General features: G+C 41.4%; 1 protein-coding gene and 1 long non-coding RNA gene across 2 annotated transcripts; both read right to left on the bottom strand.

Moving 5' to 3' along the window:
- Window positions 1–1,201: 1,201 nt before the first annotated feature.
- On the bottom strand, window positions 1,202–3,295 carry LOC111850749 (uncharacterized). Its single transcript, XR_002839872.2, has 2 exons — window positions 2,975–3,295; window positions 1,202–2,505 (listed from the first exon to the last, which is right to left on the bottom strand). It is a non-coding gene; the product is annotated as an uncharacterized lncRNA (long non-coding RNA).
- Window positions 3,296–6,705: 3,410 nt separating this feature from the next.
- LOC140577543 (proteinase-activated receptor 2) lies at window positions 6,706–14,238 on the bottom strand. Its single transcript, XM_072703864.1, has 3 exons — window positions 13,511–14,238; window positions 8,506–10,013; window positions 6,706–8,029 (listed from the first exon to the last, which is right to left on the bottom strand). Exon 3 carries the CDS (start codon window positions 7,872–7,874, stop codon window positions 6,966–6,968), a length of 909 nt encoding a protein of 302 aa, XP_072559965.1. The 5' UTR covers window positions 7,875–8,029; window positions 8,506–10,013; window positions 13,511–14,238; the 3' UTR covers window positions 6,706–6,965.
- Between the last annotated feature and the right edge of the window lie 25 nt (window positions 14,239–14,263).

Here is a 14,263-nt window from a genome sequence, read left to right as displayed (position 1 = left end):
CCTTTTTTTCTGTTTTTACCGAAGCACTTCAAAACTGCTTTTCCTTTTTTTTTAACCACTTTATGCCTGTTATGTTTTTGTCTGATTTTAGCCGCATTTAGTAACACATAATGAAAATTTGTGTAAAGATCACACTAAAATCTGTGCTTGTAATAGAGTCTTTTAGCAATTTTCTACATTTGTATGTTACTCACTTAACATTTATTAAAAATACACTCAACATCAGTAAGTTGTCTGTGGTTTGCTTTTTGAACATTCTCCTGGTTATGTGTAGAAAGTCCATTTTACCTCTTTTAGTGACTTACCAATTTTTTTCAGTTAGTAGAAAGATGCCCTTAGAGGTTTGATTTTTGTAAAAAAATAAATAAAAAAAAAAACTTGCTTTGCTGCCCTTTACGGAAAATCACTGCCACCAGTTCTTTGTTCATCTGTTCATATTGGACAAGTTATGTTTGAAATAAATATTTTGTGAAACGGAACTGTTTCTTTGATGAAAATGGCTGATTTTCACAAATAAACAGAAAAATTTTATGAAAAGTGTGATGCATCAAAAAACCAAAATGATCTGAACACGCAGCTGGACATGATACAAAAAGTAACAATGAAAAACCTCAAAAATCCCTGTATAATTTGCGTGAAAAGATTAAGTCAGGCTAACAATGTTTGAGTGTCATACTGACAGCTCTGTAGAACACTACATATTTTTTATATCTCAGTGATTTAGCAGGAATCATGGTTTGTCATCTATTACTCTAAACAAACTGAAAGTATAAATGTTCAGTTATGTTAATTTTACAATGCTTATGCAACAGTTTTACACACAAAAAGGGGCATTTATATGAAATGTTGTCTTAACATGTCAATATAGTAGAAGAACCTATTCCAGAAACTGTGGGCCCAAGGCAGAGAGTAACCCAGGATAGAGCACAAACTCATCACGGGGTACACTTTGGGATCTCCCGATAACGTCAGGGCATCTATGGACTGTGGGGGGGTGTGGGGGGTGGTTGAAGAAACCAAGAGAAAACCCCATGATTACATAAGGAAAACATGGAAACTCCACACACATGGAAACCCGGCAGAAACTGGAACCCAAGTCCCAGAGGTGTGATGTAACAGTGCTAACCACTGCAACACAGCAGTGTGACATTTTCTGACATGGACATTAAAATATACTGAAAGGAATACAACAATCTGCAAATTGTCATTCAGGTAAAAGCACATTTATTAGCTTTAACATTTCCAGCTGATCCATCCAGTATGTCTAGAAATTGTAGAAGTCGGTGAGTGTGGAAAAAGTATAGATTACAAGGGTAAAATATTACAAGAGAATGTTTTTAAAGCAATAAAGTATTATAAACTAGACAAGATAAAAGGTAAATGTAAAATTCAGATTCAACAATAGGGCATCTCAATTTGCTGATACATGTATGAATACATTTGCTTACTATGTAGTTTCTGCATCAGATCTAGTTGTGCTCCATCCAAATACCCTCCTGAAGCAGGGGAAGGCCTCCAGTGTGTCTCTGGCTCCCTTTCTCATGAAAATGTACAGGAAGGGGTCCACAAGGGGACTGAGACGCACCATGGAGCGTGCAACAGCCATAAAGCAATACACTGTGTAAGTGCGCATGTTAGATATTACCAGAAAAAATGCCATGAACGTAAAGGGCAGATATAGCACAACATAGATGCCGAAGACCAGGGCTAAAGCACCAAGGATCCGATTCTTTTCTGCAACAGAAACTGAAATAGTGCTTTTCAAGGCTCTCCTTGAGCTCACATAGAAGAAGAGAAGAAATGGAAATGGCAGCAGGAATAGGGTTGCTAGAACACTTAAGAAGGTTCTGTAGACTTCTATGTTATACTCAATCACTGCATATATCACAGAAAACAACCATATGAAAATACACGTTAACACTGTGTACTTCAGGTTGCGACGGTACCGATACCAAAGTGGATGAGCAACCACCAGGTACCTCTCCAGGGAGATGCACACCATGAAGCCAAGACTAGCAACTAAGCCAAAACGGACAATGACCTGAAAAATCAATCGAGCTTTGGTAAGTTCTGGAGAGAGGAATCCAAAATGCTTCTGAGAAACAAAGTATATTCTGCAGATGATTTGCACCAGATCTGAAAGGAGGAGGTTGATGACATATAGGGGGGCGACATGATCAGCCTTGATCAAGCGGTACAGTGCATAACAGGCCAGGCTGATTGCAGGAAGGCCAATTGATAATATGATCCATGCAACTGTTTCTTCAAAGATGTCCACATAATCAGTAGTAAAGTTCAATGAGCTGGATCCATTCATTCTGGAATCTTACACGAATCCTTTGCGGATGACACTCCCTTATGAACTCTTATGGAATCCTTATGACTTCCTTGATGGACTCTTCTGCAATTTTGATGACCGTCTTGATAGATTCTTTTCACGCACACAAATGCTTCTTTTTAGTTGTTGATTTCTCGGAGTAATGACCGATTCTTTCGATATTGATACTGAGTAATGACAGACATTGTGAAAAATTAGAATGATGAATTTCATTTTTCATAAAAGCCTTATACCATAAACATTAAGCATTACATGCAAGTTTAATTTTTATTAAACTCTTCCTCTTCAAAGTCCATGAAAAATTTATTAGGAATCATTAAAGTCTTATGGTGTGTTTTAAAATAATGATCATGTTAAAAGTAATTAGAATTATGCTTTTTAATAAATTAACATCTCTTTGAAGTGCCGTACTAACATACTCTGTGCCATGTACCGTAGTTGAAAAACGGTACTTAAAGTAAATTTGGAGCAGGACAGTACATTTTTACACAACTTTTGAGTCAAATAGCTAGCTTAAAATATCTTGCTTCAAATTGTAGTACTTGCCAAGTCCCACCTAGCAGATAAACATAAAACCTTTTTCTAAAGGCAAACTGTCCGTATCTTTATTCTTTAGAGAATGTAAGTTACAGTTACCTGGTTAGGGTGTTCCCCATTGGCTGAAAACGAAATTGGTGTGAAAAATGTATTTATAAAAACATTCACAGGAGAAAATCTCACATTTCTGCGCAGGAAATCAGAGGCTGGAGCAGTGACCAGAATGTCGAGGTATTATGACATCCTTTTTATCTTCCCCTTTTTCAGGCAGAGTTCCCCTCTACACTAAGACATTTCATCATTCACACTCAGGAAGTGTTGCCTGTAAGTCTCAGTGTTGCTTGTCATGAAAAGGCCAGTTTAGGACAGTTTGGCTTTTTTTCCCCTGACTCAAGTGCTACCTTTCAAATTTATATATATCTTGTCCATGTTGAGACTGCATTGGACTAGCTGGTATAGAAAACACCCTGAATTTCTCAACCTGAATTATCTCCACCTGAATCTCACAAATCGAATTTTCAAGGCCTGTGTTTTACATTGTTAACTTGAATTTTTATTTTTATTGAATTTTTATTACCACACAATTCAAGTTCAGGCAATAAATTCAAATTTCGTTTCTTTAATTCAAGTTTGAGTTCTTTAACAGAAGTTCAATTAAACATATTCAAATTCTGGTTCTTGTATTCACATAATTAAATTAAAGGTTCAGGTTAGGACATTAAAATCTGGGTAAATAAATTCAAATTTGGTTTTTGGTGAGTCTGGTTTGACACCATATCAAACCGCACAGGCAACAGAGTAATCATAGTATTGTTAGGCCATTGAGCAATGCCCTTAACCTCAACTGCTGTGGGGATGCTGGCTGGCCTTACTCTCTGACCCCTACTTATATTGTAGAAAATCATGTTTCCATATTTCTCTAGTTGTTCTTACCTCCTGTTTGGACCTAATTGCTGCTGCTTATTGAGTTGAACCTAATGACTTAATGGGGCAGGTTCTATATGCAACATCAGTGATATAAACACCTTGTTGTTGGAAACATGGTTGCTGCCTCAGAGTCAGCTGGATCCATCCATCACCATAACCACTTAATCCCAACCGGGGTCACAGGGGGGACTGGAGCCTATCCCAGGAACTAGGGGCGCAGGTGGGAATTAACCCTGGGCAGTTGCCAATACACCGCAGGGCGCACACACTCGCACGCACACAATTACAGGGCCAATTTAGACTCGTCAATCAACTTGCCCTGCATGCTTTTGGACCGTGGGAGGAAACCTATGGCCTGTACTACGAAGCGGGGTTACTGGCTTATCGGGGTAACTTGTCGGATTTAAGCTACCACAGTTTAAATGGACTTCATATTCGTTCACTTACATTTTGATCAGATAGGACTTGTATCTGTATTGTATCTGTGATATCTGACAGCACTGCACAATAAATACCTTGTAGCGTATTCAAAATGCAGCTGCTCAAATTGTCAGCAGGAGCAGGAAGTTTGAACATAAACCCCTGCTCTTAGTTCCCTGCATTGACTTCCTGATAGGTTTAGAGCTGACTTCAAAGTGCTCTTACTTACATATAAGGCACTGAAAGGTCTAGCTCCTGCCTACCTGACAGAATTACTTAAAGTTTACTAGCCACATTGTCCACTCAGATCACAGAATACATATTTCTTTGTGGTTCCACATATAAATAAAGTGACAGTGGGTGATAAAACAGTCTATAACAGGGCCCCTATATTGTGGAATGGTTTTCCAGCCTATGTTCGGGATATCGATTCAGTCTCAGTCTTTAAATCTCGACTGAAGACCTACTACTTAAGTTTAGATTACCCGCAACCTAACACACTGTAACTATGGCTGCTGGTGCTGCTGTACCTGCCATTTTTATCTACTATGCTTGTCCATTTATGTGCCAATGCATGTTCTTTTTTTTTTTTTTTTTTTTCCCCCCCTGTCGTGTCCGGCAGTTTAGCAAGCAGGATGTTAGTCTGGGTGCTTTATTGTGCCAACACTTTTATTTTGCCAAGTGGAGCTTCGGATTTAAGCTCCTCTTGTTACTTGAGGTATACTCTTTATTAATCGGTTATATGTCATTGCGCCACAAAGCCGGAGCTGACAGGGGGGGTTAGTGGGAAAAAAATAGAGAGAGAAAGTGAGAAAGGAGAGAAAGGGGTGAGAGACAGAGGAAGTAGAAAAATAAATAAATGCATAATAAAAATAAAATAAAGAGGGGGGTCAGAGAGAGAGAGAGACAGGGAAAGAGAAATATACATAAACAGTAGAACAAAAAAGAAAGAGTAATAAAAGGACAGCTTCTGCATCTTACTGCTGGACACTATCATCACACCAGCTGCTGTATCTGAAAGACAAGATCCAGGGACACACACAAACAGTATACACACAAAGAAACCAGTGGTACTATTATGACATGGGAATATGCTTGTGTCAGTATCTGCTCCTGGAATTAAATACGTTAATACCAGCGGGAAAAAAAAAAATATATATATATATATACACACATACATACACACACACACACACACACACATACACATATATATATGCATACATATATATGCACAAGCAGACCACCAGGAACACTGTCTAAATATTGTTGTACCCGTATCTGCATCTAAGAGGAGGGAGTGGAAGCCACACACCAACTTTCACACATACTCTCACACACACACCCATACAAGGAGAAAAAAGGGGTGAAATAGGGGATGAGAGCCCTAGGCTCTCCTGTGTGTGTGTGTGCGTTCTAAGTGTATGTGTGTTGATATGAAAGTGTGTGTATGTGTGTGCGTGTGCATATGTACGTGTATGTGTGTGTGTGTACGCATACGTGCATGTGTGCGTGTACGCATACGTGTACGTGTGTGCGTACGCATATGTGCACGCGTGTATGCCTGTGTGTTGTGAGTGCATGTATGAGTGTGCAGGTTAACATGGAATGATTCCCAGTGAGTGTGCGAGGCCACAACAACGCCGCCCCGGGGCCCCCAGACGGCCAATGCATGTTCTGACCACCCATGCTCTCTGCTTTCCCACATGTCTGGGTGGGACTTTGTCTTGATCTTTGATCACAGCTTATACTTAGCTTTTAGCAAGCAAGTCCACTCTTTTCTGTTTTCAGTAATGCTATTATGCCCAGGGGGGGGTCGGGCAGCCAGTTGATCTTGGACCCCAAGAGTAGGGTGACCACCTAATCCATGTCAGGAGGGACACTATGAGCTACAACAGGATTTGTAAACTACCATTTCATACATTTCAATTAAAAGGACCAGGATTTCACTTAAGCACTGGGTTCTTGCCGTATGCTGATTGGTCAGTCTCCTATAATCATGCATATGTGTCAGTAATGTTAATGCGAAACAGCTGGATGAGTCTTTCAATCTAGGAACTAACCAAACATTTTAGCAGAGCACAGAATCCTTTCAGCTTTAAAGTAGTTTGTAAAAGCTGAAGTAGCTCATAGTGTCCCTCCTGACATGGATTAGGTGGTCACCCTACCCAAGAGTGTTTTTTTTCTCCTTACTTGGGAGTTTTTAGTTCCTCTTCTCCATTGTCATCTGGCTCTCTCTGTTTATTTTTTTTCCTTCCCTTTTCCATTCTGTACTACTCTCTCTAACAATGTTTAATGCATCACAACACATCCAAGTAAAGCACCTTGAAACGACTCTGTTGTGAAAGGCGCTATATAAAAATAATTTGGATTGAATTGAATTAATATAACAGGAAAATAAGTAGTAGTATGATAGTATAGTTATGTGTAGTATAGTATGGTTAGTGGTATGATGTCATAGTGTAGCCAAAATGGATGGACAATGACTTTTATTTTTTATTAGAAGAAAGAAAATTGACAGAAAATTTACATCACTTCCAAAACAAGCTACACATGTCAAGCAGAATGTTTTTAAAAGAAAAAACTTAATAAACAAATGAACAAAAAACTAAACTTTAAAGACAAAGACTTTGGAGTACAATTAAAATAGAAGGGATCTCAAAATGGTAGTTTTTTGTTTGTTTCATACTAGGTTACAACAACGAAGAGGATTAAAAAGGCAGGTCAATAGTTCCTGTATTTGCTAGATTCTCATTTGGATGTCAGTCCCAGTTGAAAGTGTACTTCGAGTTTCTGCATCAGATCTAGTTGTGCTCCATCCAAATACCCTCCTGAAGCAGGGGAAGGCCTCCAGTGTGTCTCTGGCTCCCTTTCTCATGAAAATGTAGAGGAAGGGGTCCACAAGGGGACTGAGACGCACCATGGAGCGTGCAACAGCCATAAAGCAATACACTGTGTAAGTGCGTATGTTAGATATTACCAGAAAAAATGCCATGAACGTAAAGGGCAGATATAGCACAACATAGATGCCGAAGACCAGGGCTAAAGCACCAAGGATCCGATTCTTTTCTGCAACAGAAATTGAAATAGTGCTTTTCAAGGCTCTCCTTGAGCTCACATAGAAGAAGAGAAGAAATGGGAATGGCAGCAGGAATAGGGTTGCTAGAACACTTAAGAAGGTTCTGTAGACTTCTATGTTATAATCAATCACTGCATATATCACAGAAAACAACCATATGAAAATACAGGTTAACACTGTGTACTTCAGGTTGCGACGGTACCGATACCAAAGTGGATGAGCAACCACCAGGTACCTCTCCAGGGAGATGCACACCATGAAGCCAAGACTAGCAACTAAGCCAAAACGGACAATGACCAGAAAAATCAATCGAGCTTTGATAAGTTCTGGAGAGTGGACTCCAAAATGCTTCTGAGAAACAAAGTATATTCTGCAGATGATTTGCACCAGATCTGAAAGGAGGAGGTTGATGACATATAGGGGGGCGACATGATCAGCCTTGATCAAGCGGTACAGTGCATAACAGGCCAGGCTGATTGCAGGAAGGCCAATTGATAATATGATCCATGCAACTGTTTCTTCAAAGATGTCCACATAATCAGTAGTAAAGTTCAATGAGCTGGATCCATTCATTCTGGAATCTTACACGAATCCTTTGTGGATGACACTCCCTTATGAACTCTTATGGAATCCTTATGACTTCCTTGATGGACTCTTCTGGAATTCTGATGACCGTATTAATGGATTATTTTCACTCAGACAAATGCTACTTTTTTTGTTGTTGATCTCTATGAGCAAAAACAGAGATTATTAAAAATCAGAATGAATTTCCTTTTTGCAATTGAATGGAATCCTATCCTGCATGTTAATATCAAGTTAAATATCTGTATATTCTCAATATTTCTACTATAAATTGTTCAAAAATGCTACTGTTCAAAGTTTAACAGTTGTTATGAATGAGTAAAGTTGCAATGTGGGGTTTACAATTAACATTTTTATGAAGAGTTGTTGAAAAAGAACTGCTTGATATCACCAAATATTGTATCACGTACCCAATTTAAAACTGCACTTAAAATAAATCTGAAGCAAGACAGCAGAACAACTCGAGTACATAGTAAAGGTGAGTACCTAGTAAATTTCAGTATATAGTTTACTATGTTACATTTGTAATACATGCAAAGCCCTAACTAGTAGAAATACCTAAAACTTATTTTTAATGGAAGTTAACCTATTATTATCTTTATAAAAAAAAATTTAAATTTACCTGGGAAATGGCAAATTAGGGTTCAATGGTCTCCTTTTCTTGAGAAAGAAAAAATAAATAGTCCGATTGTAATAATTCTAAGAACATTTAATGAAGAACAATCTTGTGAATGACAATGCAAGAGCACAGAGTGATGAGATGCAGACTTATATATGCTCAGCTTCCTTTTTCCTCTTCCTCTACCAGGTTCCACTTTGCGCCACTCAGGCATCATCACACACGCGCAGGAAATGCTGTCGAAACATTTCATGAAAAGACCAGTTTAGGAAAGTTTGAGATTTTTATTTGAGCAAAATAAAATAATAATAAAAAAACATAGTGATCACACATTCAAAACTGAATGTTAAATGGTTGCATGTAAATGAAGGAGCTTGTCAGCCTTTTTTTCCCCACTTCGTCCTTGTGCTGTATTTGAGGAATTACGGTAAAGAGGGTAGTACGTATTAACTACAGCTGTGATTGTCTTTTCGGCTTAGGGCATTGAGTAGTAATGGCTGTGTTAGAAGTTGCAGTGTTTGTAGTTATGCGCTGTTGGATGTACAAGTAAATGTTACCCACATACATCTTTCTCCTGCATTGTCTGTTGTGATTCATGGGGATTATGACAGTAATATTTTGTTTCCAAAGTTAAAACTAGCTTTGCTCTTTACCTCACATTCGTAAGCAGGTGTGCATGCATGGGGTGCTTTATGGCTATGATTATAGCTGATACATGGTTAGAGCCATAGAAAGAGACACACATCAATGGGTGATAGAGCCAAAGGAAGAGGGCAGAGAGAGAAAGAGAATATATTTTTTTGCTTCACAAATTATCTTGTGATTAACATGATACATATTTATGCCACCTCTCCTGGAGCCGACACCTTATCGTGATGGAGGGATTTGCCAAATCCAAAGATCCCTGGAGCTAATTTGCCCGGGGCTTTATGCCCCTGGTAGGGTCACCCAAGGCAAACAGGTCCTGGGTGAGGAACCAGACGAAGTGCGGCTCACAAGACCTCTAATGAAGAAAAAAATATTGGAACCATGGTTTCGAATCCCATTGAACTTGATAGCACTACGGATTGTTTAGCGTCTACGCTTAGTTCCACCTTAGATTAAATTGTTCCTTTAAAAATAAAAAAGATAAAACTGCTCCACTTGCGTACTTTAAAACAAGAGACATGGAAATTAGAACGGAAGTGGCATCAAAATAAACTAGTGGTATTTGAACTTGTTATGGATCGGCGTCCGGAGAAGCAAAACAAATGCCGTGAAGTCGGGGGGTTTATTCAGCAAACACAGGACATGATGCAGAAACAAACATCAATGACCGGACAGGAATGAGACAGACACGGAAGCACTAAATACAAGAGCCAATTAACAATGACTATAAACAGCTGAGAACACCGGGATTTCACATGAGGTAAGAAGGGCACATAAGAGGACTGGATGAGCAGGTCATAACAGAACCTCCCCGGCGCGCCAATGGGACCAGAGGGACAGCACAGGACAGCACAGGACAGGACCTGGGGAAAAAGAAGCAAAAACATCAACAGACCATGGGAAACAGGATCGACACGCAAAACAGGGACCAAGACAACAACCAGGACAGACAGACCAAGGGGAACATCGAGAGACACAGGGATACTAAAAAGAGAAACAGAGAACCCAAGGAGGGGGACAATGGAGGGACAACAGGGGGAGTAAAAAGGGACCAGGAGGGAACAAGGGTGGCGCAAACACAGGGGACCCGGAGAAAACCCCGGCTGGCAGAAGGCGGGAACCGCAGGGGCAGCAGTCAACCACGAGGCCGGAGCAGGAGGGACCCTAGGCAACAGTGCAGAGGAAGATGGAGGGACAGACAGAGGGGATGAGAAGGGAGGCAAAGGGGACACGGGAGGCAAGAAGGGAGCAGAAGGAAACACCGCAGGAGGCAAGAAAGGAGCAAAAGTCGCAGCAGGCGAAGGCACAGCCAGTGAAGGCGCTGGCGACCGACAAGATGGAGCAGGGGGCACTGTAGGCGACCGCCGAGCTGCTGGAGGCAGGGGGACCGCAAGCGACCGCCAAGCAGGTGCCGGAGGACCCGTAGGTGACCGCCGAGCCAAAGCCAGGGGGATCAAAGGTAAGCCAGGGGGTAGGGCAGGTGGGACCCGACCCTTACGCAAGTGCCCTCTCCCCCTTCTGGACATGGAGAGTTGAGGTCCAGGCCGGGATCTGCCACACTGGGGCAATGGTGGGGGCAACCCACCAGAGGGGCTCACCGGGGCAGTCAGAGATATTCCCGAGGGATCCCACTCAAGCTCCTCCCCCCCCCGGAGATGGAGGAAGAGTGTCAGCCGAAGGTCCAGGACCTCCTCGGGGACAAGGGCAGGGGCCATGGGAATAGGGGCAGGAACAGGCTCCAGGGGATCAGGAACCACAAAGTTGTTCTGTTAACCTGCTATATGACTGTAGGGTCGTGTTTCCACAAACTGTGCTTGCTTTGCAGAACAGTATTTCCCGTTTATGGTTACTCATTTAAATCTGGTCATTGCATTTCCATAATTACATTCTGTGTGTTACTATTCCTTTATTTCGTGTTTGTTGTTTATGTTAGGTGTAATGTCTGTCTTATGTTAGTTGCAGTGTTAGTTATGAATAAATGCATGTCTTTTACACAACTACAGCCTCCATTCATTGAGTGCTCACAGTAATCTCTGCTTCTGTACGATCTGGCTACTATACTCTGAAACCTCAAACTCACCTGAAATATCGCGAGACTCACTCTCATCGGCCGTGAGGGGAGCTTCGCTACCAGTCGTTTACATTATCTGGTGATGCAGCTCGTTGGATGAGCCATCTAACCCAGGTTACTAAGCGATACTGGTAATTAGTGAATCCCTTTTAAGTCTCACATTAACAAAGTCATGGGGATACCGCAATTGAGTTTGGAGGAACCAACCATCCGGCATAACAATTAGTTAATAATCAGCATTAAATAATAATTAATTAAAATTTAATTTATTTCGAAACATATTGGTGGAGATATTAAAATTTACCTGAGCTAATAATTCCTACACCTGCGAATCAATATAAGTGGCTTTTATTACCAGCATGGACATGTGGCCACAGAAGGTGACCAAGGTGTTGATATATTTTGGGACAGCAACAATCACTTTGGGGATAGCACAGCAAATGGTGCCTTTCGTGTCCCTTCCCTGTTTGGCCAGCAGGTGTCGCTGGCCATCCTGTCTTTCCTTATCCCTTGATTGAATTATTAGTTTCATCTGTTGTCTGTTTTCCTTACCCATGTTAATTAATCTCACCTCCCCTGTGTTAGTCTTGTTAGTCTTAGAATTTAAGTTCCTGTCTCTGTTCATTTCGCTGTTGGTTTGTTGAATGTTAGTTGTTCATGTTTAGTCAAGCTTGTTGTATGTTGCCTGCCTCCCTTATCCTAGCTGTTTTTTTTTTTTGTCCTAGTCTATTTGTTATTTGGTTACTGTTATTCCCCTTTTGTTTATTGACCCCTCGTGGTCTGCTTTTGTTTTAGTGGTGTCCCTAGTGTTATTCCCTTTTTAATAAACACCAGTGTTCCCTGAGCCGCACGTGAGTCGTCCAGTATTTCTGTTCTGGCCTGCACCATGCCACGCCATCGCCCCAAATCCGCTCTGGTCCATGACAATACTCATCGAAAAGTGTGACATCAGACACCATCTAGAGAAGCCAATCTGCTACTGCAGCAGCCATCAGACTGACCAGACCAAAAGTAAGTATACCCACCTACAGAGATCTGGCCACTCCCCACTAGCTGTACCTCAGAGAGTGCCACCACCAAATTTATGAAGCTCCCCCGACAGCAGAGAAAGATTAGGAAGTTAGATCAGGTGTAAGAGTATAAGGTAAAATATAAAACTGGAAAAGAGTCATAACCTAGACCAGCACTAAGAGGAGCTGGAAACAGTTACCAGGAGAAATGCGAAATGTTAGAGTTGAGCACAGATTGTAGGACATTCAGATTGAGCAGGACTGAGCGGGAACTGAAAACCGATTCACTGGCCAGCCTCAAACCCATGAACTGAGGGTTATAGCCTTTATATCACACACTCAACCCACTGAGCTATGTGGCAGTTTAGCTAACAGGTAAAACATAATAGGGGCACACTGGAGCTCATGGGCAAGATACAGGGGGACCGGATGACCAACAACACCTGCTAGCCAAACGGGGAGGAGACACGAAGGACACTGACCCTGACACATGTTTTGTTTTGCTGGTACATGGATCGTTTGCTAGTGTTTAGAGTAAGCATTTTAACAGACTCTAGCCTAGCATTTTAGCAGCCTCTAGCCTAGCATTTTAGCAGCCTCTAGCCTAGCATTTTAGCAGCCTCTAGCCTAGCATTTTAACAGACTCTAGCCTAGCATTTTAGCAGCCTCTAGCCTAGCATTTTAGCAGCCTCTAGCCTAGCATTTTAGCAGCCTCTAGCCTAGCATTTTAACAGACTCTAGCCTAGCATTTTAGCAGACTCTAGCCTAGCATTTTAGCAGCCTGGATCCCTGTTTCATTAAGCATGTCATACTTCAATTTCCCACGTGTCGTTACAGTTGTGCACACAGACTCTTGTATACATACTGCATTTGCCTGTGGACACAGATAATCAGCACATGTATGAAGCAGTGATACTCCACCAGACCAGCAGATGGCAGATGTATTACAGCAAACACAAATACAAGCAATGTTGTGAAATGGATAAACTTTTATGAACAGTTAGACATGTTACAGTTAGACAACAGTAATGTTGGATACAAATGCACAAAAACACTAAAGTGCTTTGTATACATAATGTGGTACAGGACATATGAAACAATATATTTCTATCACTGCCTGTAGAGATTCTCATCTCATCATCATTTATTTCCAAGAATTCATGCACCGGAATACGTCTAATTGCACCTTTAGTGACGAGTTATATATATGCGGGTACCTCTGCACCTCCTCACATACTGTAGCCACTTATCAAAAGCGTCCACAGCAACAGCTACTCACCTTCTTCTGCCGCCTACTGGAAACACCCAGTCAATTTTCTTGCGTGAACCGCCATGCAAAAAATCTGTTAGACCCAAAATCTGGGCGGCACGTGAACAGACCGGCAGACACCGCTGTTGACAAAATTCATCCCACTGCACACAGAGTAAGAATTCATAACATTGCAGACTTCCATGTATTTCTGTGGCCACTTGCATAGAGCTAGGGGTGTGAGAGGTAGTGTGAGAAGGCAAGCAGAAGGCAAACCTTCAAGGGGATGGTGAGCTGGTGAAGGGGGCATTCTGAATGCATTGCAATATCCATGCATCCATCCTCCCCCCCATCCATCCAGTGCTGAGCTTCCCTCTGCTTGTTCCAGTTGCAGTTTTGGAACGAATGAGACTGTCCCAGGCAGCACAGGCCACAAGTCTGCATTACTCCTGAAATGGGATACTGTTCTGCGACAGGGCACACATTGTCTGTTTCATCTGCTGCTGTGCTACCAGAATTTCCTACTTGGTATCAATAGGTTTTTTCACACTGAAGTTCTGGAATCTGGTCCCGTTTTACAAGGTCTGGGTCTGTCTCAGCCTGGAACTTTCGTAGCTCTTCCCTACTTTTGTGTCGATTTCACATCATACCACAGGAACTGGGACCTTTATGCTAAATAAGTACGGGAAAAGCAGAAACCTCATAGGTTTAACTTCACATGTTTTCATACGAAACTAGACCACCACACCAAAACACTGGAGGATAAATAAATCATTTTGTTAG

The sequence above is a fragment of the Paramormyrops kingsleyae genome, chromosome 20 (assembly GCF_048594095.1).
Source record: "Paramormyrops kingsleyae isolate MSU_618 chromosome 20, PKINGS_0.4, whole genome shotgun sequence".
NCBI lineage: Eukaryota > Metazoa > Chordata > Actinopteri > Osteoglossiformes > Mormyridae > Paramormyrops > Paramormyrops kingsleyae.
Note: the sequence above shows the minus strand (reverse complement) of the source record. Positions and strands in the feature narration are given on the sequence as shown.